At 38.2% G+C, this 25,347-nt stretch overlaps 1 protein-coding gene across 1 annotated transcript in view; it reads left to right on the top strand.

The window, feature by feature from the left end:
- Nucleotides 1-25,347, top strand: part of WDR70 (WD repeat domain 70) — a 278,539-nt gene that overhangs the window by 224,420 nt on the left and 28,772 nt on the right. Inside the window, 3 exon segments of the mRNA NM_001076238.2 lie at nt 5,704-5,803; nt 9,160-9,244; nt 11,352-11,490. Coding sequence (NP_001069706.1) covers nt 5,704-5,803; nt 9,160-9,244; nt 11,352-11,490 — 324 coding nt within the window.

Genomic DNA, 25,347 nt, shown 5'->3' with positions numbered 1-25,347 from the left:
TTAGCTCTTTGCATCAGGTGGCCAAGGTATTGGAGTTTCAGCCTCAACATCAGTCCTTCCAATGAACACCCAGGACTGATCTCCTTTAGGATGGACTGGTTGGATCTCTTTGCAGTCCAAGGGACTCTCAGGAGTCTTCTCCAACACCACAGTTCACAAGCATCAATTCTTCAGTGCTCAGCTTTCTTTATAGTCCAACTCTCACACCCATAGATGACCACTGGAAAAACCATAGCCTTGACTAGACGGACCTTGTTGGCAAAGTAATGTCTCTGCGTTTTAATATGCTCTCTAAGTTGGTCATAACTTTCCTTCCAAGGAGTAAGCGTCTTTTAATTTCATGGCTGCAGTCACCATGTGCAGTGATATTGGAGCCCAGAAAAATAAAGTCAGCCACTGTTTCCACTGTTTCCCCATCTGCCATGAAGTGATAGGACTGGATGCCATGATCTTAGTTTTCTGAATGTTGAGCTTTAAGCCAACTTTTTCACTCTCCTCTTTGACTTTCATCAAGAGGCTCTTAAGTTTTTCTTCACTTTCTGCCATAAGGGTGGTGTCATCTGTATATCTGAGATTATTGATATTTCTCCTGGCAATCTTGATTCCAGCTTGTGCTTCCTCCAGCCCAGGGTTTCTCATGATGTACTCTGCATATAAGTTAAATAAGCAGGGTGACAATATACAGCCTTGACGCACCCCTTTTCCTATTTGGAACCAGTCTGTTGTTCCATGTCCAGTTCTAACTATTGCTTCCTGACCTGCGTACAGGTTTCTCAAGAGGCAGGTCAGGTGGTCTGCTATGCCCATCTCTTTCAGAATTTCCCACTGTTTCTTGTGATCCACACAGTCAAAGGCTTTGGCATAGTCAATAAAGCAGAAATAGATGTTTTTCGGGAACTCTTTTGCTTTTTCGATGATCCATCAGATGTTGGCAATTTGATCTCTGGTTCCTCTGCCTTTTCTAAATCCAGCTTGAACTTCTGGAAGTTCACGGTTCACATATTGCTCCCACAGCCTACTCAACCTCATGTCCATCGCATTCGTGATGCCATCCAACCATCTCATCCTCCTTTGTCCCCATCTCCTCCCATCTTCAGTCTTTCCCAGCATCAGGGTCTTTTCAAATGAGTCAGTTCTTCGCATCACGTGGCCAAAGTTTTGGAACTCCAGCTTCAGCATTAATCCTTCCAGTGAATATTCAGGACTGATATCCTTTAGGATTGACTGGTTTGATCTCCTTGCAGTCCAGGGGAATCTCAAGAGCCTTTCCAACACCACAGTTCAAAAGCATCAATTCTTCAGCACTCAACTTTCTTTATGGTCCAACTCTCACATCCGTACATGACTACTGGAAAAACCAGAGCTTTGACTAGATGGACCTTTGTTGGCAAAGTAATGTCTCTGCTTTTTATATGCTGTCAAGGTTGGTCATAGCTTTTCTTCCAAGGAGCAAGTGTTTTTTAAATTTTATGGCTGCAGTCACTATCTGCAATGATTTTGGAGCCCAAGAAAATAAATTCTCTCACTATTTCCCCATTTATTTGCCATGAAGTGATGGGACCAGATTCCGTGATCTTAGTTTTTTGAATGCTGAGTTTTAAGCCAGCTTTTTCACTGTCCTCTTTCACTTTCATCAAGAGGTTCTTTAGTTCCTCTTTGCGTTCTGCCATAAGGGTGGTATCATCTGCATATCTGAGGCTGTCGATATTTTTCCTGGCAGTCTTGATTCTAGCTTGTGCTTCATCCAGCCCAGCATTTTGCATGATGTACTCTGCATATAAGTTAAATAAGCAAAGTAACAATATACAGCCTTGATGTACTCCTTTCCCAATTTTGAACCAGTCCGTTGTTCCATGTCCAGTTCTAACTGTTGTTTCTTGACCTGCATACAGATTTCTCAGGAGGCAGGTAGTGTGGTCTGGCATTCTCATCTCTTGAAGAATTTTCCAGTATGTTGTGATCCACATAGTCGAAGGCTTTAGCGTAGTCAATGAAGCAGAAATAGATGTTCTTCCGGAATTCTCTTGCTTTTTCTATGTTCCAGTGGATGTTGACAATTCAGTCTCTGGTTCTTCTGCCTTTTCTAAATCCAGTTTGAACATCTGGAAGTTCTCAGTTCATGTACTGTTGAAGCCTAGCTTGGAGGATTTTGAGCATTACTTTGCTAATGTGTGAGATGAGTGCAATTGTGTGGTAGTTTGAGCATTATTTGGCATTGCCTTTCTTTGGGATTGGAATGAAAAGTGACCTTTTCCAGTCCTGTGGCCACTACTGAGTTTTCCAAATTTGCTGGCATATTGAGTGCAGCACTTTAACAGCATCCTCTTTTAGAATTTGAAATAGCTCAACTGGAATTCTATCACCTCCACTCGCTTTGTTTGTGGTGATGCTTCCTAATGCCCACTTGACTTCGCACTCCAGCTATTTTTAAGCTTGATTATAACTAAGCTTAAAAATAGATTCTCAGTGAATCTGTTGAATCCCCTGTCTATTTAGGGGGACCTAGGGGTAGATTTGTGGAGAAGGAAATGGCAACCCACTCCAGTGTTCTTGCCTGGAGAATCCCAGAGACAGAGGAGCCTGGTGGGCTGCCGTCTATGGGTCTGCACAGAGTTGGACATGACTGAAGTGACTTAGCAGCAGCAGCAGCAGGGGTAGATTTGAGAGGACAGTTAGATGTTAGTACACCTAGTTTGTTAGATAGCCTAGCATTTGTCTCATCTTGCTCTCAGAGTTTGATTTTTGGTAGCATAGTTGCATTTCAGCAACTTTCTAAGAGGAGGTGCCGACTACAGACTGAATAAATGTGTGCTGTGGACACAAGGCAGGGAGATAGTAGGTTAAATGCAACTCAGTCACTTTGGGAATTGGAGGGAAAGAGTAAGAGTGAAAGGAAGATGTGTAGGGCATGTTATTTGCAAGATTAATAAACTATTTAATATGGAACAGAAAAATTAAGCCTGTTGACCACTGTCAAACTAAAATGTAGTAAGCAGAAATTTTAGGTCAGGTTGACTTGGCTCTAGGACCAGTTTTCTTTCTACTGAATTTCCCCCAGTTTTCAGCCTAGCAATTTATTTAAATTCTCTCATTTAAGATAGTTTATTCCACTGTTTTTATTAATTACAAAGCATGTTTTGATGCTTTTCAGGGTGGTCTTTCCTCTTGCACTGATAGTTACATATTAGTGTGATAGAAAGTTATTGGAATCTGCTGGATGTAAACTCATGGTTTACTCTATGGTTACTACCGTAGAGTATTTGGATTATTTAGAAATTACAGAAAATGGTATATTTTTAAGACTTTGAGGAAGACGTCGTATTTTTCTTTGAGATTTTGACAGTCTCTGTTAGAGAGGAAAAACTAGGATTAGCATAGCCAAAAGAAGGCAGGACCGACTCACAAGGAGATGTTAGAAGGAAGGGAGTCTTGGATCCAGTTTAAGAAAGGTGTTACAATTAGAGCCACCCAGACAAATGCACTCATGTTGCTTGTGTCGTAATGAGTTCCTCACTGCTGGAGGCTCTGTGACCATCTGCTCAGAAAGGGTGACTTTACCAGTTAGAAGTTTGTACTTTGTGATCTCAGAAAGGGCCTTTAAAACTAGGTTTTTGTGCTTGCATTTCCCATCTGTGAGTATTTGAAACTTGATGTTGTCCAAGTCTAAGATAAGGCACTTCTAAGAATCGGAAGCCTATGTAAAGGAGCTAACAATCTCAACTTCCTTAAAGAATGATGTACTTTGCCTGTGATGATTATAAAAGGTGTTAAAGGAGAAGTTGTAGCTTTAGATTTCCCATATTATGCCAGAAGTGTTTTTCAATCACATTGACTTTTTTTTCAAAATGTGGGTGTATTTTTCATTGCAGATTGTCCATATGATGTTTTATGCAAATTTAAGATCTCTTCTGGTTATCCAGTTTATTTCATGGAACAAAACTTTTGTTATTGGTTAAAGTGAAGTAAATGGGTATTTTAAAAGCCTTTTGAAATTTTTTCCAGAATAAAAAAAACTATATTCAGGTAAATTAAGATTTTACATATGGCTATTATATATCATTTCTGTATGATGAAATAAAATATTCATGCTACAACTATTCTTGTCTGGATTCAGATGAGATGTTAACACTTTGCTTGTCTTTGCAAACAGGTTCATCCTAAATTCTTCTATAAACAGGGTGGCAGAGGTTGAGATGTTTAGATAGTATCACGGAATCAATGGACATGAACTTGAGCAAACTCTGGGAGATAGTGGAGGACAGAGAAGTCTGGCATGCTGTAGTCCATGGGGTCGCCGAGTTGGACATACTTAGTGACTGAAAAAAATGAAGTTAATAATTGAAGAGCAGATTTGATATAAAAATCTCAATCAAAATGAAACTGCCTGCTTGCTCTTGGGTTCATGCTGAAGTTTCTATGATATGACTACTGTGGGTTCTGTACCTTTTAATGTTCTGTATCCCACCTGATTGGTGTATTATATGTGCATATTCAGTCGCTTCAGTTGTGTCCAACTCTTTGCAACCCTATGGACTATAACTTGCCAGGCTCTTGTGTCCGTAGGATTTCCCAGGCAAGAATACTGGAGTGGGTTGTCATTTCCTACTCCAGGGGATCTTCCTGACCCAGTGATCAAACCCATCACTTGCATGCAAGATCAAACCCATCCATCACTTGCATGCAAGATCAAACCTGTCTCTTGCGTCTCCTGCGTTGGCAGGCAGATTCCTTAGCAACTGCGCCACCTGGTAAGCTGTTAACAGTAACCAAGTCTCTGGGTCACCTACCTGTCTTACTAGTCTTTTATAGTCCAGGAAAAATATTTCTTCTTGTTTCTTCTTCCTATATCTAGAGTTACATTATTACAATCATTGATCTCATATAGAACTACATATCTGACTAAATGCTTCAAGTTGCTTAATCATCATTATTTTTGCCAGAGGCCCAGTCACACATTTGCTGATACAAGAAATAACAGTTTTGTAAAATAGGTGATATATAAACAATATAGTTAGCAGTATGAGTAAGGTCATAAGTAAGAATTTAAGTCAAGAACTTCCATTAGGTACAGGTACTTAAGGTACTAAATTCTCTGTGCTTAGTTTTCTAATCTGTACAATGAAGGGAATCTTGCAGAGTAATTGAGAACACCATAGGCAAAAGGTAGCAAAGGATATAGTGCCTGGGATACAGTAAGCACTGAGTAAGGTTAGCTCTCATCATTATCAACAGCCTTATCCTACATGTGCACCAAAGAGGGTTCAGTACTTATAGCTGTGTGCACAGTGTCTGACATATACTAGGAACACGATGATATTTTTGCGTTAATAATATATTCATTAGTCATTTTTATTTATATTTATTCATTCAGATAACTATAGAAAATGGTTCCTAAAACTTTACAAGTATAAGAAGAAGAACTAAGTGTGGGGCTAATCTTGTGTTGCTCAGAGCTTGCTGAGGCAGTCTGAAAAATACCTCCTAACACTAGAACTTTAACCTTGTCTCTTCCTTTCTCTTATTAAAGCAAATAGATGTTTTAAAAGCCCTTTGAATTTTTCCAGAATTAAAAAAAAAACTATATTCAGGTGAAATTATAGCTGTTATGTACCATTTTCTGGATGATAACATAATTCTTGCCACAAAACTGTTCTGATTGGGATTCAGATGAGAAGTTAGCACTTTGCTTGTCTTTGCAAACAGGTTCATCCGAAATTCCACTATAAACAAGCTCATGACCCAGGCACAGATACTTCTTGCGTGACTTTTTCCTATGATGGTACTGTCCTTGCTTCTCGTGGAGGTAGGTTAAAAGCTTTCTTCTTGATGTGTTTCTATATGTAAAATGATCATATTTAGCGCTAACAAGTATCACACTAATATCTTAGCACTTAGTAAAGCTAGCTGTGCTTTTGTTAATGGCCTTTGCCAGTCTAGTTTTTTTCATTACAGTGTATTTTCAGCATGGCAGTATTCTTTTATTGGAAATTACCAAGTAAAATTTAGAAAATATGTACTTTTTGGCCAAAGTTTCGATTTTACCTCCAAATTTCATCAGTGTTTGGAACCTCTGAGGATGACCTCTGCTTCTATAGTATGGAATTTTGTAGATGATATTCTATATTCTTTCTATATTATTTTATAGTTCTGGGTCTGGTATTTCAAACTCTTCTATTTGCCGACCATTGATTTTTTTTTCAGTTTAAACACTAACTCAATTTAGTTAATACAACGTTGTATATCTGGATGTTACTTTTTAAATAGTTACATAATCCTGTGATCGTATTGTATTGACAAGTTGACTTATCCATACTCGTATGGTTGAATGTAGGTTGTTTCTAACTTTTTGCTAAATCTTTCTCAAATGAATAAGTGGTATACAAGCAAATAAGAGAATAGTAAGGGTAGCTTATGAACAAAGCGTTACAGGGATGTGTGGAGTGTGCCTGAGAATCTTCTAGTAGGCTTATTTTTGGGGAGAGGAAAGAATCAGGCTTCAGTAGGTTGGAGCCATGTTATAGATGGCCTTAAATATCACATAAAGGATTCAGTGTTTATTCCATAGAGCAAATGAATCTAGCAATGTTATATTTATTCTCTCACATAGTTTATTCACATCATTCATTTTCACTTAACTACTGTATGTTGAGTAACCACTCTGAGCTAAGCATTATGCTAGGTGCTTGGTATAAACTGTGGACATCACAGCAGAGTTCCTTTCCTGAAAGAAGAAAAGACCCTGGTGCTGGGAAAGATTGAGGGCAGGAGGAGAAGGGGGACGACAGAGGGTGAGATGGTTGGATGGCATCACTGACTCGATGGACATGAGTCTGAGTAAACTCTGGGAGTTGGTGATGGACAGGGAGGCCTGGCCTGCTGCTGTCCATGGGGTCACAAAGGTTTGGACATGACTGAGACACTGAACTGAACTGATAGGGTTTAGTGAAAGCGAGGAAGACAGACGTAGCACGGCTTTCCCCTTGGTTTAACTGGTCCGTGTTCCTTTACCCTTGGGGAATCCATTCCAATTCTTTCTTCCAAAGAAGTCTTATATATTTTACCCTCACATAATTTTAAAAATCAGAGCACATGTACATGTATTTTCTATTTATGGTATACATGGCAAAATGGATATGCATAAAAATGTATATTTTGGTTTGGCAATTCTAACCTATTTTTTGTTTTGTTTTAAAAAAGTTTTTGTTTCATATTGGAATATAACCAATTAGCAATGTTGTAATAGTTTCAGGTGGATGACAAAGGGACTCAACCATACATGTACATGTAACCATTCTCCCCCAAACTCCCCTCCCATCCAGGCTGCCACATAACATTCAGCAGAGTTCCCTGTGCTATACAGTAGGATCTTGTTGTCTAACCTGCTCTCTGAGTCCTCAGATGACTCTTACTTAATACCATATACTGTATTCTTTGTGGGTTTCCCAGGTGGCATTAGTGGTAAAGAACCCACCTGCCAGTGCAGGAGTCATAAGTGATGTGGGTTCTATCCCTGGGTTGGGAAGATCCCGTGGAGGAGGGCATGGCAACCCATTCCAGTATTCTTGCCTAGAGAATCCCATGGATAGGAAGCCTGGGGGACTATGGTCCATAGGGTCACAAAGAGTCAGACACGACTGAAGTAGCTTAGCACGTATGCACACGCTATACTCTTTACTTATAAGCAGTGATTTTTAGCCCAAGAGTATATCTGAATCTCCAGGAGGGTTTTTAAAATGCTAAGTGCACTACTTGAAAATTCTCACAGTCACTCATTCTTACATCTCTAGAGTGGTACATCCAAATCTCCTGGGTAGAGTGGGGAGAGACAAGGGGAATAAGAGAGGAGCATACTTTAAAAATTCTTCCTGTAGGGTTTGAAATAGGTCAGCCCTACCCAGTTGGCTATTACTGCCTTAGAAGTATGAGATTAATTCCATTTCAGTCAAAGACATTTTAGTGATAATTTTCCTTTCCCCTTCCATCCTATACTAGCTATTGGGTAACATGTCATCAGCAGAACATGTCTGCTGTAGTCCATCATTTTCTTTCCTGGATGTATAGAATATGCCAGATGGACATTTCTCTGTTCAGCAAAGTCCCCAGGGTGTCGTGAGGTGCTCCTGCTAGCTTCAGAACCTGCCAGGCTAGCTAAACTGTTTAATACAGATTAATGTTTTCTTTTTGTTTGAGGATTGTGAGGATGGGTAAGCTTTTTTAAAAAGGCTGAAAGCAAAAACGTTCTTCCAGTATAAGCAGGTCTCTAATCCAGCCAGTTGTGGATTAGTGCACCTGCCAAAAGTTGGATTTCAGAGGCAGGGTCACAGGAGAGAGAATGGGGATTTTTTATTGAACTCTCCACTCACCTCACTTGCATCTGATACTAATTCCTTATTGGACCCCAGGGATGGAGGCAGGTCTCAGCTGTGGACACTGGGGAGCAAGAACAGCAAAGGTATTACTTATAAGAGTTCTGGCTTTCATTATGGACAGGAATTAGTTAGTAGCCTTATAGAAATATTTCAAAAGTGATTCTTTAAAGAATATTCATTATATTTTAAATGGCTTGGAAAAGCTGTACTCCCCAGCAAGGTGAAGAATGAGAGACAGAGATTGAGTTACCCTGCAGGGAACAGAATCACGTGGCTCACCCTCATTAATGTTAATGGATATTTTCACCCACACACAAGTGGGAAAAAGAATCTGTTGTGAATTGCACTATTTTCAGTCCTGATGGTTGTTAAATTAATATCTTCTTAAGAAGTCAAGTTTTGCACAAATACACCACAGGGAAACTACCATCTGCTCTGCAGACAGTCACTCTTTAGAGATTCTCCAGGGTTCCTCCTAGCCTACAGATGCTACATCAATCTGGAAAGTCACTTCTAGGAGGCTAGTTCATTATCCTGTACCTTTCTACTGTTCTCAGGCTCCCCAGTTAAACAGTAAAACATGTTATGTGCATCTGCTTCCTTCTTCCTTCCCTCCTGCCTCTTTCCTTTCTTTCTCCCTCCCTCCCTCCTTCCCCCACCTCCTCTCATCCGTCCTATTCTTAAAGTTATATACTAAGTTTAGCAAATTCTAAACATGGAACTGGTTCTTTTTTGTTTGTTTGTTTTTGCAAAATTTATTTTCTGTCTTTTTTTCTCATTCCTTTATCAGGTGATGATACATTAAAACTATGGGACATCCGACAGTTTAATAAGCCACTCTTTTCTGCCTCAGGTCTTCCCACAATGTTCCCAATGTAAGTAGCATATTTTTAATATTTGATAAGCACAGGAGAATTGTAAAGTAACTTCTTCATCTTTATGTTAATTTATAGTATATGTCTTAGATCATCTAGAATAGGGACTAGAGAGTGATTGAAATAGGTTTTTTGAAAGATGCATTTTATTTTTCCTTTCATTTTGTACGTTCTTCAGAATATAAGATTTTATTTTTGAAGTTGAAATGATATATGTTCATGTGTTTGTGTGTGTGAATATATACATTGTGTGCACACATAGGGTCTTGAGATAGTAAAAACATTTTCAAGGATTGTTCTTTTGATAGTGTATAAATGACAGAGTAGGCCTGTCTTTATTTTAAAATTTGAATCCTCATACCATTAAACATTCAAAAAACTAAAATCATGGCATCTGGTCCCATCATTTCATGGCAAATAGATGGGGAAAAAGTAGAAACAGTGACAGATTTTATTTTGGGGGGCTCCAAAATCGCTGCAGACAATGACTGCAGCCATGAAATTAAAAGTTGCTTGCTCCTTGGAAGAAAAACTATGACAGACCTAGGCAGCATATTAAAAAGCAGAGACATCACTTTGCTGACAAAGGTCCATCTAGTCAAAGCTGTGGTTTTTCCAGTAGTCATATATGGATATAAGAGTTGGACCATAAAGAAGGCTGAGCACCAAAGAATCGATGCTTTTGAACTGTGGTGCTGGAGAAGACTCTTGAGAGTCCTTTGGACTGCAAGGAGATCAAGCCAGTCAATCCTAAAGGAAATCAACCCTGAATATTCATTAGAAAGACTGATGCTAAAGATGAAGCTCCATTATTTGGGCCACCTGATGTGAAGAGCTGATTCATTGGAAAAGACCCTGATGCTGGGAAAGATTGAGGTCAAGAGGAGAAATGGGTGACAGAGGACAAGATGGTTGGATAGCATCACCGACTCCATGGACATGAGTCTGAGCAAACTCTGGGAGATAGTGAAGGACAGGGAAGCCTAGCGTGCTGCAGGCCATGCGATCTCAAACAACCAGACATGACTTAGTGACTGAACAACAACAACCATGAAAGCAATTTTTCATAGTTACTGAACCTTTATATATTATTTCCTCAATTTTTCTTATCATCGTTCCAATCAATAATTTGGTAACCTTCCATTATTCAGACTGTCTTGCTCTGGGTAGGTGAACACTGTAATCTCCATTCTGCTAAGTTGATAACTGAAGCTTTAAAGATTTTTCTGAAAGCAGCTGAGGTTGGGATTTGATCTCTAAGTCCCACAGTTGGTACCTAAGCAAAATTTTCTATTTTGGTTGAAATAAAATTTCACATCTGTATTAAATGATGACCAGCAAGGAGAGCACAATGGTAATAGAAGCAGCAAATGGAGGAAGCTGTATAATATCAGAGCACTAACTCCAACATGGCCTGTGGCCCATGGTGTTTATCTGTTAAAACAAACAGATGGACAAACAAACGTGAATTTATAGCCAATATGAATGTTTTGAGCCTAGTGCCTGCTACAAGTAATGCTAACTGCATAATGTCTTTGGCTCATGTCTTAGGTCTCATGTCTTATTCACAGTCAGATGGCTGGACCTGTCATCCTCAAGAGCTGTTGAATCATAGCCATCAGTTAGGTTCCAGTGGTGCAGGCTGCTCCTCATTGCTCGGTGCTTGACTTGACAAAACTCAAATAATGTGAGAGGTAGTGCTAATGAAAATAGTTCTCAAACTGGTCAAAATCATCACCACTTAGACATTAGTTGTGTATAGACAGGATCGATGTCAATATTGAGTTTTTTCCCACACTCTATTTACAGTAGAAGATATTATAATATTTAGAAATTAGAGCACAGATTCTGGAGTCAGACTAAATTCAAACCCCAGCTGCACCACTTTCTTTTGTGATCTTGGACAAGATTCATTTAACTTCTTTCCGCCTCAGTTTCCTCATCAGTAAAATGGGGATATTAATGTAAGTGCCTGATGTATTATAAACCCTGTATAAGAGTTGTCTCTTATTACAGTGATGTTGTTTATGTTTTATTTAGCTCACTCGTTGCTGCTGCTTTGTTGTGGGGTCATAATCCTAACCTTATAAACTTCTGTTGTCTGTAGGACTGACTGCTGTTTCAGTCCAGATGATAAACTCATAGTCACTGGGACATCTGTTCAAAGAGGATGTGGCAGCGGCAAACTTGTTTTTTTCGAGCGCAGGACTTTCCAAAGGGTGTATGAAATAGACATCACAGATGCGGTATGTATTTTCTTTCCTCCCAGCCTTGGGAAGAAAGTGAAGCTTGCCTCTTAGCCATCTTTGGTTTTGGTTTTGAAACAGAACATAAGCTCTTGCCCTTCCAGTGCAGTGGTAGCTGCTTTTTTTTCTCCAATACAGGAATTATTAGTGAGCACATTGCAGAGTGGCTTACCTACACTTTCCCCATTCCTGACCCAGTATTTCCTATGGGCGCACACCATAGTCAGAATTTCAGCTGCGCCTGGGATGTTTACCCTCTCTACCAACCAATTTCAGAAGAGGAGAGGCAGATCGTCATGTAGCATACAGAAAGAAGCTTCCCACAGTGTGCGTGTTTATAAGGATTCAGGGATTATGGACAGAGTGAAAAGTTATACCCTCAGAATGTGATGAAGCATATCATTATTTGAAGTCTTTTTCAGAATTTTCCTTGTCAGAGTTGTCATTGAGGTAAGGTGCGGCTTCCACTGAGTTTAATTTCTGTTTAGTTATTGGAAGTTTAAAACATTTCAGATTTAACTACCAAATCCCCACCCCCTTAAGTTTCTTTACATATGTATGTAAGTAGTAAAACACCACCACGTGGGCATGCAGGCATTCATTCATTCATTGATATTTAGAGACTGGAGACGTATGTAATACAGTAATAGTGAAGACTCCCAGAAGAAAATCTGAGTTCCTTTAAAGTCTTTTAAAGTATGTATTATTATTTAGATGGGAAGGCAAATCATTGTTATTTTTTGAGTACAAAACAGGCTGATTAATGTCTGTGTGGATTTTCTTTGGCTCACTATCAGATCCTTTTCATAATATCCTCTGTCTTAAGCATTGCTCTTCTATAGGTTTCTCCAGTTGTTTCAGCTCGTTGTAAACAGTTGAGACATACCATGTACTTACATGATTCAGACCATCGGACCACTGTTTTTAAATCGCCAGCTAAAAATTCCTATCTCTAATATTGTAGTATTACTATGGAGGCTTAAATTGTAGGCCCTAAATTTGAGTTAGTTAGAGACAGTGAACTGACAATGAGACTAATTCTAGATGAGTGCCTAAGTTTATTCTAATCTCATGACATAATTTGAAATATGCCAGCACAAATAATACTTTGTTGGGGTGCATCCTGAAGCCAACTGAAACACTGGAATCAAAGAAAAACACTCTTTTTTAAAAATTTTTATTTATTTATTTTAATTGGAGGCTAATTACTTTACAGTATTGTAGTGGTTTTTGCCATGCATTGACATGAATCAGCCATGGGTGTACATGTGTCCCCCATCCTGAACCCCCTTCCCACCTCCCTCCCCATCTCATCCCTCAGGGTCGTCCCAGTGCACCGGCCCTGGGCGCCTTGTCTCATGCATCGAACCTGGACTTAAATGAAGTCTTAATTTAATTAAGTCTTCAACTTTAATCTCAAAATATGAAATTATTATGATTATTAAGATGTTTATTTTTTTAATGGCTCTCAATGACTATACCTCTCAATATTATTCATGGGGTTATATTTTTAAAATAAAATTTAAATGTAAATGTAAATAAATTAAGGGATATAGAAGTACGATTATACTTTTAAAGACATGTGGATTGGATGTCTTAAGTTTACAGATCATGCTGTTTGTTGTGTTGCTCTGAATTGCTTTTCTAGCTAGATCTTTTTCTCCATAGCACTTACCACCACTTCACCTATTATATATTTGTTTTTTGTCTGTCTGCTTCCACCAGGATGTAAGCCCATGAGGGCAGAAACTTTGTCTGTTTTGTTCACTGCAAACCCCAGTGCTTAGAACAGGCCTAGCACATAGATTGCGCTTGTTTATCGAATGAGTGAGTGGTGTACCTGGGAAGTGCGAGTAATGCATGTTGTAGACCGCAGGTGTGTCTTTGAGGAGTAAGGCAGGAGAGAAATATCTGGAGATGGAAATGTAAACTGACCTTGTATACCATGATAAGAAAGTGACTTTATCTTATGGCCTTTTTTTTTTAGCAAAGGAATAACAGAACCAGGTTTTAGAAGTTAATTTTTATTGAAGTGTGAAGGTGAGATTTCCAAGATATAGTATTTATTTATAGTAATATAGTAATTTAGGAGACTGGGTCGGTGTTCCCTATGATTTAAAAAAAAGGTTTTAGAAGAAAGACACTGAGTCTGTCGGTGGTATGTTGAATTTAAAGCACCTTTAGGATGTCTGGGTAGAGATGTTCAGTAGACACACGAGTAGATAACTTTGGTGCTTTCGAAGAAAGAAAGCACAGTTTTGGGGAGAAGTATTTATGGTTCACACTTGAAATGTTGGTTGCTGATTAGTTTGATCACAGAAAAGGGCATAAAGGTCAGAGGAGATGAGCCCTGGGAAACCAGAGCATTTCAGGGATGAGCAAGTGAAAAGAAACAAACAGAAGAGTGAGTTCATCAAGGAAATAGAATTTACCATATATTGAATTATCTTCAGAAAGTCAGATAACAGATTTTGAGATCCATTTTAATAGACGGATGAAGAGAGAGCTTCAAATAGGGACAAAACCATACACATTAAAGTGGCCTTTTAAATTATTGATTTAGGATTTGTCTGGGTTTTTTTTTTTTCTGGTTGTTAACATCAGACAGCATTGTTTTCTGTTTATATTGTAAAATGGTCTGCTAAAGGGACTTTAAACTGCCCCTTTGATCTTTTTTCTCAAGTTTTAAATCTTCTTGGAATGTAAGAACATAAACAAATTCATTCTTTGGATTGGATAAAGAGGCTGGACACTTTGCTAGAGGGGCCAAAACCCACCTCTTTTATTTAATTGTATTTTTGTCATTAAAAGCCAGGTATGGATACCATGATGTTGAGGGGGTGGAATGAATTGGGAAATTGAGATTGACATGTAACACTACCATGTATAAAATAGATAACTAATGACAACCTGCTATATAGCTCTAACTCTGAAGTGCTCTGTGGTGACTGAAATTGGAAGGAAATCCAAAAAAGAGAGTATATATGTATACAGATAGCTGATTCACTTTGCTGTACAGCAGAAACTAACATAACATTGTAAAGCAACTATACTCCAATAAAAATTAATTTAATAAAATAAATAAAAACCTGGTTCTCAAATCCCTGTTGTAAGGAATGTCAATATAACTATTAAAGAACAAAAACACCAGAATTGTCATTTCTTTGGAAATGCCACACACTGGTAAAATAAGGTACTTATTACTCTATTGAATTTTAATTTAGATAGAAGACAGCATCTCATATTCTTAACATCAGCATTTAGTTGTTTGCTTTTTTGACCTGGCACAGGCAGTGGTTGTGTTAGGTCTGTCCTGAAGCCATTTACTTCCATGAAGTATGATTTTCTCACAGTCTTTTTAAAAACTAAATAAATCCCTAGATAGTTATATACTGGACTGCCAAGCACACAATGTATATAGGGAACCAAACACTGTTTTCAGTTAGAGAATGTTAATCTGTATAATTAATTTCCTAATAACTAAAAACTGCCCTGTAATCTTCACAGTAAATAACTTTAAAAAATATAACAATTATATTTTCCATATTTATTTTTGAAACAAATTTTTAAAAAATGTTTTAGTTACACACTGCATTGTCATATTTTTTGAAAAATTTTCTTTCTCTCTTCAGTGTAGAGAATATCAACACTCTTCAACTAGCAGAGGACAAATGTCTAATATTTACTAATTTTACTCTGTGCTGTTTGTAGACATTTTACAGTTCTGAAATTATTTTTAGATGTTTCCTTTGTCGTCTAATTTTGTTTCTTCAAGTTGAAAAAAATGCATATCCTCATTTATCATCTAATTCTTTGTAATTTGAATAATGTGCATAGCCTCTTTTTTAAGATAAATTCCAGAGTATAATTTGATCTTAAGTTTATAAGCTTGCTTTTGTGTTTGTGTGAGAGGGGACCCAAGAGTTTTTATATATTGTGTAAACAGCGTTCATTACTCCATTTTATGTGAGGGAAAAGCATTGGAGAAAAGGGATGGACAAAATGTAATTTGAGATGACCTATCATTTTTTTTTTAAGTAATTACATTTAGAAGAAACAGGAAATTTTGTCTTTTCAAAGTTCCAAGTATTTCGGGAAATGCTTTGAAATACATTTTAAACTATTAGCTTAGTGATTTTTCATCAAACTATACTTTGTTGCAGAATAACTAATAGAATTTCCTTATAAACAAATCAAGGGACATGGTGTATGCAATTGTGCTGGCATATTCCCACTGACACTCTTTCACCCAAGCATAGTGAAATAAAGCTGGTTTGACCTGGCATTATTGAAATGGGGCCTCTTTTCCTCAGTTACTTTGGACACTAATTTAAGAGATACTTACTTCCCTTAAGTAAGGAGGAAAAAAGAAATTTCCCACTTGATCCTGACTTTTCTTCTAGTTTGTTTGTTTGCTTAAGTCTTTTTTTGAGGAACCTCAATGTCTGTGAATGCTGACCGAACAAAGTGAGGAAAAGAAAGAGAAAAACTAAACCTTTGTTTTTAAAACATAGCTATAGCATCTAGCACAGCTGAGCTAGCATTTGGCTGCTGAACAGAAGGGAAGGTTAGAGAAATTTGATTTGGCATTTTCAACTAGACTGCCTTAGGCATTTCAAAGTTGATTGAGAATCCTAGTACCTGTATAAGAAAGATTATAGTAAAGGTCTTTTAAGGAAGACAAAAATTCATTTGTGATTATTTAAAGAGTTGACTCATTGGAAAAGACCCTCATGCTGGGAGAGATTGGGGGCAGGAGGAGAAGGGGACGACAGAGGATGAGATGGCTGGATGGCATCACCCGACTCGACGGACATGCGTTTAAATAAGCTCCGGGAGTTGGTGATGGACAGAGAGGCCTGGCGTGCCGCGATTCATGGGGTGGCAAAGAGTCGGACATGACTGAGCGACTGAACTGAACTGAACTGAAAGAATGTTTGATTATCTTTAGGAAAATTTTTTAATCATTGAAGAGACCAGATGGCAAAGAACAAGGATTATCGTAGAGTTTTGTTTCTTTCTACCCTTGTTTGTTCTCTGGAATCTTTTCCTTGGAGGGATGAAATTTGGATTCTACACACTTACTTACTTAATGCCTACCTATCTACAGGCTATTGTCTCTACCCCTTAATTATCATGATTGCAAAATACATGATTATTGTTAAAAATATGTTAATTATTAAGTAATAGTTTATATATTTACCAAAAGGTGGGAAAGTTTCTTATTTCAGACCTATTTATCTGACTTATAAAGATAGCCTACTGCATAAGAAGGTAAGGTCCATATTGTGTAAAAAAAAAAGTTTGCTTTAAGAAAACAAAAGTTTCCATAAAAATACCAACTGTGTTTCCTTCTTTAATTTAGGTGAAGTTCTGAAGAGAACTTGCATTCACATTATTTTTCTTCACCTTGTAAGATCTGATTCTTCATGTGTACATACATTCTTCCTATATACATTGCAATGAGGACTATATCAGATTAGCCTTTTCTTTTTTTTTTTTAATATTATTTATTTATTTTTGGCTGTGCTGGATCTTTGTTGCTGGCAAGTGGGGAGCAGGGGCTCCTCTCTAGTTGCGGTGGGTGCGTGGACTTCTTATTGCAGTGGCTTCCCCCGTTGCAGAGCACAGGCTCTAGGGCGCCAGCTTCAGTACCTGCAGCTCCCTGACGTTAGAGCACAGGCTCAGCAGATACGGCACATGGGCTTAGTTGCTCCGTGACATGTGGGATCTTTCCAGATCAGGGATCGAACCCTTATCTCATGCATTGACAGGCAGATTCTTCACCATTGAGCCACCAGGGAAACCTCAGATTAGCTTTATTTTGAGTTTTTCTGGTTATAAAAGTAGTATAATAATATAGAAGGGATCACTGAGAAGGTATCATATCTTATCATATTACCCATAGACTATACCAAATATGACATTTACATGAATACATTTTGATGTCCAAAAAATTGCTATATGTGCTAATATATAATATGACATGTAACATATAAAATGAAAGGATTACCACTTCCATTTCATATAAAAGTTTTTGTGTTCTTATTAGAAAAGAATATTGTTTTCTTAAATCCAAAGAGATTGAAGAGAGATAAATGGATATAATGGGGCCATGAAGTAATAGGCCCTTCATGAATCTAGCTGTTTGTCTTATTAAGTGTAAGGGACATGCTGACTCTTCACACTGCAGTTACCCCATGTTATTTGTACATGTGAAGGAGAGCAGAAAGGCCATTCAAATGAATGGATATTCCAGGGAGTCCTCAGAATTGGCTTTGGAATGTGTGTTTGTTCTCGTATTTGAATACAGATATAGCTAGTCTGGGAATTTACTCCGAATTTAATGAATTAATGAAGCTGTACCTGTGAACGCTTGTCTCTGAAGGAGCTGAAGAACTCCTCTGTTCTTCCAATTTGTACTGGGAATAGACTAATGATCTGTCTTATTAGTCCCAGCTCGGGCCGAATCACACCTCTTTAAATGTTTTCTAGAAATAGACAAGTCAAGCGGTCTCTTTGCCCAATCAGGAACTTAAGGAAAATAGTACACAGAGGGAACTTGAGCGATAGGCAGTTAAAATGCCAACTGAAAATGAAAGAAAGACTATATTTGGCATTTATCTGCTTTCTAAAATACAGTGAAACCTTTTTTAATATGAAGCACAAGGGAATGGGAAAAAATGGGCTCTGAGTTAAACTAGCTTTCCATTATCTGATTTTTATTAAAGAGCAATCAGGCTGCTTGGTTGGCTAGGAAATAGCAGTTGCTTTGAATTATGTATTATTTTGAGTAAAGCAATATCAGCTTAATGAAATTCACTTTCTTGGGAAGATTAAACAATGTAAATTCTAGATGGATCCTGATCAGTATGTTTGTATTTAGTAAAATGTGTCTCTTCTGCCATTGCCAAATGATATGACAGTATACTCAACCTAGGTTCATTGAGCATTTGCTCACTGGGAACAGAAAAGGGTGTGTGTGCACTGTGTATTTCCCGGCCTCCTGAGGTATATTCATATTTGTAGGGAACCCAGGAGTAAATAGAGGATGATGGAGTTTCAGTGTCGGTTTGCCAGCACAGCAATTACATGGTTCTTTTTCTAGTACTGCCTTTTTCCCGGGTCCTGAGCTAACTTCCAGCCTGGTAACTGTGGTAGTGCTTTATGGTAAAGCACAGTGATCAGTCAGGGCCACTTTAATTAGCGATGAAAAGAGATGCCATTGGGCTAGAATGGAAAAACAACACTGCGATTTTACTTCTTTTGTGATTTGACTTACTAAACCCTTTCTTGAAATTTCCTGAAGGAGGCAGCATACAAACCAGAGTTCAATTTAAACAGTGACTGAAACTCAGCTGGAATCTCCTGCTAAGTTAACTCACAGTGTACAGGACACTGTGCTGTCTGTAAGGTGTGATTAAATTACTTCTCATTGCACCTAACAGTATTATGCTATGGATGTTCCAGCACAGCAGTTCTCAGGATTTAAAGAGTGCAGCTGAGTGTTCATCTGTAGGCATATGAGAGTAGAAAGGAAAGAAATCACCATTCATCTGTAGGCATATGAGAGTAGAAAGGAAAGAAATCACCAATTTCATGGCGGTTTAACTGTTAATGTCTACCTTAGCGGTGGTGGTGGTTTAGTCGCTCAGTCATGTCTGCTTATTTGCGACGGACTGTAGTCCACCAGGCTGTCTCTCCTTGGAATTTTCCAGGCAAGAATACTGGAGTGGGTTGCCATTTTCTACTCCAGGGCAACTTCCCGACCCAGGGATTGAACCTGAGTCTCCTGCATTGCAGGTGGATTCTTTACTTGCTGAGCCACTAGGGAAGCCCAATATCTACCTTATCAAATCTTAAAATGTTTTACATAAGGAAAATGAAAGGAACAAGTTTAGTAGTACTGATTATTATTTTTAAAGTGATTTTTGGCCTCTATAGGGTCCTGTAGTCACAGCAGTACAATCAGGATACAGAACAGTTCCGTCTCCCCAAACACTCCTTTGTGCCATCCCTCTGCAGGCACACTCACACCCCCTCCCACTCTCAGCTCCTTATCCCTGGTATTCATTGGTCTGTTCTTTATCCCTTTAGTGTTGACTTTTCAAGAATGTCATGTACATGGACTCATAGTGTGTGTAACCTTTTTAGATCAACTTCTTTCAGCTGCATCCTTTGAGATTCACCTAGGTCAGTTGTGCGTATCACTGACTTGTTAACATTTTATTGCTAGGTGGTATTCCACTGTATGAATATAGCACAGTTTGTTTATCTGTTAAAGGACATTTGATTATTTTTAATTTGGGGAGATTTTGGATAGAGCTGTTATAAGCATTCGTTTGTGGGCTTCCCTGGTGGCTCAGCCCTAAAAAATCTGCCTGTAATGCAGGAGACACCGGTTAGATCCCTAGGTCAGGAAGATCTCCTGGAGAAGGAAATGACAACCCACTCGAGTATTCTTGCCTGGGAAATCCCATGGACAGAGAAACCTGGAAGACTTGCAAGTCCATGGGGTTGCAAAAGAGTTGGACATGACTTAACAACTAAACCACAACAATAACAGTCATTCATGTGTGAACATAATTTTTCATTTCTCCAGGGCAAATACCTAATAGGCTTGCTGGGTCATATGATGAATGTATATTTATTTTTATAAGAAACTTCCAAGCCATCTTCAGATAAGCAATATTATTTTGGATTCCCACCAATCATATATGTGTTTTTTACTTGCTCTGCATCCTCACCAACATTGTATTGTAACATTTTTATCTTATACATTCAAACAGGTATTTGAAATGCTTTCTCATCATAGTTATAATTTGTGTTTTCCTAATGACCAGTGAGGGCTTCCCTGGTAGCTCAGCTGGTAAAGAATCTGCCTGCAATGCAGGAGACCCTGGTTCAATTCCTGGGTCGGGAAGATCCCCTGAAGAAAGGATAGGCTACCCACTCCAGCATTCATGGACTGGTGGCTCAGTCGGTAAAGAATCCGCCTGCAACGTGGGAGACTTGAATATCTTCATGTGTTCGTTTTCTATGATTATGTCATCCTGGGTGAAGTGCCTGTTCAAGTCTTTTGCCCAGTTTTAAATCAGGTTTGTTTCTTATTTTTAATTTTGAGAGTCTTTTATATATTCTAGATACCAAGTTCTTGGGATATTTTCTCCTGGTCTGTTGCTTGTTTTGTCTTAATAGAGTCCCTCAAAGGAAATTAATTTTGATAAAGTCTAAATTATCAGTTTTTCTTCTTTTATAGAATGTAGTTTTGCTGTCATAGCTAGGAACTCCTTGACTGACCCCAGCTCATGCAGATTTTCCTCTGTGTTTTCTTGTAAAAGTTTTATGGTTTACTGTGGTTCTTTTTGGGTGTGTGGTTTATTTTGAGCTAATTTTTGTGTTATAGAATGTGCTATGGGTTGAGGCAGGGCCAGGACTAGAGTCAGACTCAAGCACAAAATAGAAGAAGGTATCAAAAAACTCAGTAATCAAAAAAAATTAGCATTTTAATGTAACATAAAAAATAAAATTAATGCAAAAAAATCATGATGAGTAAAATTCCAATATTCTAAGTAAAAATGGAAACAGTAACAGTGCTATGTCAAGCCATATTGAGTGAAACAAAAGGAAAAGTAAGTTGAACTGAGGCTGTCTTAATTTAAAATTTTGATATTTTGTTCATCACATTTTTTTTAGGGGGCCAGGAGGTAGAGTGAAGTACCAGAGTTGGGGGAAATAGTAAACTAGATGCTGCTTCAGTGGTAGTTTGAGTTCTGGACTAATTTCCCAGTCCACCTACTCCTATTTACTTTTCAAAATCCTCAAATCTGGGTTTTATAACTGCATTCAAAGAGAGAGACTGAGTGGAATGTGATCCCTCTATTTCACCCAGCACCAGGAAATTTTTTTTATTAAACAATGATGGAAAGCACTGTATGAAATACAGTGTTTAAATAGTGTTTAAATAATTAAATAGTACAAATTGCAGCAGATGTGCCTAGGAGGAATTGTCTAACATCACCGCACATTTGCAGGGACATTCATATTATAGGAAATAAATTAATCTCTTTGGTCCTAGTGCAAGTCCCTCTCCTATGCTGGTGATAAGTTCCCTTCATGTAACTGCCACAGGCAAAGCTGCTGGCTTTTGCTTCATTAGCTGGGGCATCAGGCATGTTGTGACTTTGCTTTGTGCTTAGTTACTCAGTTGTGTCCAAGTCTTTGTGACACCCTGGACTGTAGCCTGCCAGGCTCTTCTGTCCATGGGGATTCTCCAGGCAAGAATACTGGAGTAGGTTGCAATGCCTTCCTCCAGGAGATCTTCCCAATCCAGGGATCAAACCAGGTCTCCCACATTGCAGGTAGATTCTTTACCATCTGAGCCACCAGGGAAGCCCATGAATACTGGAGTGGGTGGCCTATCCCCTCTCCACAGGATCTTCCTGACCCAGGAATCAAACCAGGGTCTCCTGCATTGCAGGCAGATTCTTTTCACTTAGTGTCTCAATATTGTTGTCCAGAGCCCATCTTCTTGCCTACCTGAGAACTACGACTCAGCTCTCTTAAATGAAAATTAGACTTTTAACAGAAGATTTTACAACCTCCCTGAAGAGTTCATTTCTGTTTATAAAAACTCTTATTACCATCAGCTCTTTTTTTCCCCTTTACTTTTAGCCTACATTCTCATGCTTAGAGCCCACATCCTTTACTCTGGTCCTTAAGGAATTGGAGAACAGCTGGTCAACATCCTGTGTTTCCTTGAAGATTATAAAGTTACTGTTCTGTCTTCTCTTGTCTAAGTGAACCAAACTCAGTTGATATTGTTATTTTAACATTTTCTTGTGAGTTGTATTTTCTCAACACTTCTGTTTTACCTTTGATACGCTTTTCTCAACCATTTCTAGATTCTCCAGTGAGCAAATTGGAGTACAGGGGCTCCTTGGTGCCATGTGATCAGGCAGAACATTATATTCCAAAGGGTTAGAACAGTGGCACATAGTAGGTGTTTGGTGAACATGTATTTGTTAATTTTGCTTTACCTTTTATTATATTTTATTTTAGTATATTCTTATTGGGACTTACTATCATAGCCTATTCCATGCCAGCTTCTCTTCCTTTTGTTTTTTGTTAATAGTTTTTTCTAATTAATTTGAAATTTTAGAACATAAATATGTTTTCTTTTAGATTCAATGAAAGAAGTACAGATTTTGTCTGCTTCTTTAAAACTTGAGATGATCCTTTTTCAGACTTACTAAAAATAGCTATGTTTTGAGTTCAGTAGAGGAAGCACATTTACTGTGGATGCTTAAAATACTGGTAATCTAAAACTCTAATGAATATTTGTTTTAGTTGTTATACTGTTAATGAGTATGATCTGTTTCCTGGGTCTATTTTGTAGAACACACTCTGCTTTGAAGTAAAAATTATTTGTTGGAATTTGTCACTGTATTTTATCAAAAGTCCAGTCATTATTCTTCCTTAGAAGAGAAGACAAATTCTGATATGCTTATCACCTCATTTCTGTTCTTATTTCCAGTCTCTTTTCAAAGAACAGTTAATAAATTTAACCAATAGACTCTTAGTTCAGGAGCAGTTATTTAGATTTTCTATTCAACATTCTCTTCTTTGAAATAATGTTTACTGTAGGAATCCAGTTTCAAAGCCTATAGTGAGTTGTCTTTTCCTATAGTTATCTATTTGACAATGATCTCATTTCAGTTCAGTTCAGTTGCTCAGTCGTGTCCGACTCTTTGTGACCCCGTGGACTATAGCATGCCAGGCTACCCTGTCCAACACCAACTCCTGGAGCTTGCTCAAACTCTAGTCCATCGAGTCGGTGATGCCATCCAACCATCTCATCCTCTGTCATCCCCTTCTCCTCCTGCCTTTCATCTTTACCAGCATCAGGGTCTTTTCTAAGGAGTCAGTTCTTCGCATCAGGTGGCCAAAGTACTGGAGCTTCAACTTCAGCATCAGTCCTTCAATGAATACTCAGGACTGATTTCCTTTAAGATTGATGGGTCTGATCTCATGAAGAGCCTATCAGATCCTCCTTCAGGCTTCATAAATCACTGAAGAATGAGGCGTCAAAGAAGGTCTTGTTCAGTTTAATAGTTTATTCATTTTCTAGTGTCATTCAACTCTGCAACATATTGTATTAAAAGGCATCTTCTACTTACTTGGTGTCAGTAGTCTCAAGGAAATGTTTGTGTACTGTTTTACTTCTATTTATAATCCTTCAAAATAAGAGAAGTATTCGGTATTTCCCTTTTGATTAATTAGAAACTTTTTATTTTCCATCTCTACACAAGAGTTTGGTGTTTTATATAATTGGCATTTAAGCAGATCTATATACTTCCTTGTATAGATGGGATTGCCATAAATGACAAACCCGGATGAAGACTCACCTAATAGATAACACAACCCTGAAGGAGAAACATACTGGACTCCATAAAATGTCAAAAAAAGAGAGAGGTTGATTTTGTAGATAGGTCAATTTTGTCAATGTTCAAAACGACACACTATTCTTTATAAAATGTATAAACATATAATCCAGTAACGACAGTGCTCTGTTGTCCAACTCCAGCACCACACCACACCCCACTGAGAGAAGACCAAGGAGAGGACTTTGTGTCTTGTAGGATTTTCTATGGCAGACTTCCCTCTCCCAATCAGAATTTGATGAGTGCTCTTTGGTAACAAGTTTTCCAGCTGTTCTATCAGAATTCTGGCCAGACTTTCACAATTTATATTAGTGTGGGAAACAAAGAGTTCTATAATTAACTCAGAGTCCCAGGATAGTGTTTTCCCCTTTTCTGGAGTGCTAGATCATCTTGTATGATGAGGGTTTTGAGACCCCCCCCACCACCACCAAAGGGCTCAATAAAAGAGTATACTGTGTAACACTTATTTACCTATACTATATTAAAACAAATAGTGCTTTACATATCCTGTATAGTTAGTTCATCTCTGAAGACTCAGGTTCTCCTACAGGTTTTTGGTTTTACATGCTTGATGATTTCTAAGATCTGATCATATATATCTTCTGTCTAGTAGTTAGGGACTTAAAGCTTTATCCATTTGTGCTTTGTTTATTTACATAAAGAAAAGATTTATCCTTATTATCTTTATGCCCATCTCAAACTATTGACACATGAAGAAGGGTAGAGTGGTCTGGGTCTGTGTAGATTAGATCGAGAGAGATGGCCTTAGGCAGTGCTTCCCAAGCTTTTTCACAGCCTGGTGCTCATAACAGAGGATACTGTGTGATATTACAGACAGACCCACTCTTTGCTGGTGCTGACTTGCCTGAAGCTGTAGTGCTCTAGGCCCCTCACAACCGCCCAGGACTCCATATCTTGGCACACTTGATCCGTCCTGTGCCCACCAGTAGGGAGTTCTGTGAGAATTTTGGGAATGCGCCTGCAGTAAGTGCTGCTTCTAGGTGGGTGTTTGCCTTGACCCACCGCTGGTGTCACTCACCCTGGGGACTCTAACTTCCCTCCACCTATTTGTTTCCTGCTCCCAGACTGTCATTAATCAAAATAATTATCAGATTTCTTCAGTTATTATTTGTGCTTTTTTTTTTTTCCTGCCTTTGTAAGTTCTTCTCAAATAGCAGACTGGAGCAAACTGACATTTAGTGTTTTGAATTAGATGAAGAAGATTGTATTTAATTTTCTTACCCAAGAGACCTTCCATTTTCTCTGAGAACTTTTTCTCGTGATGAAATTCTTTAGGCGAATTTATTATCAGCTACAGATGTGATTCATTTTGTGCCAAGGACAATTACCAGGTTCCAGATTTTTACTGCTCTAACAGTTACCTTAATTTTAGAGCAGAGTCTGTAAATAAACT

This window comes from Bos taurus, chromosome 20, assembly GCF_002263795.3.
Source record: "Bos taurus isolate L1 Dominette 01449 registration number 42190680 breed Hereford chromosome 20, ARS-UCD2.0, whole genome shotgun sequence".
Taxonomy (NCBI): Eukaryota; Metazoa; Chordata; class Mammalia; order Artiodactyla; family Bovidae; genus Bos; species Bos taurus.
This window is presented reverse-complemented; position numbering and strand designations above follow the sequence as displayed.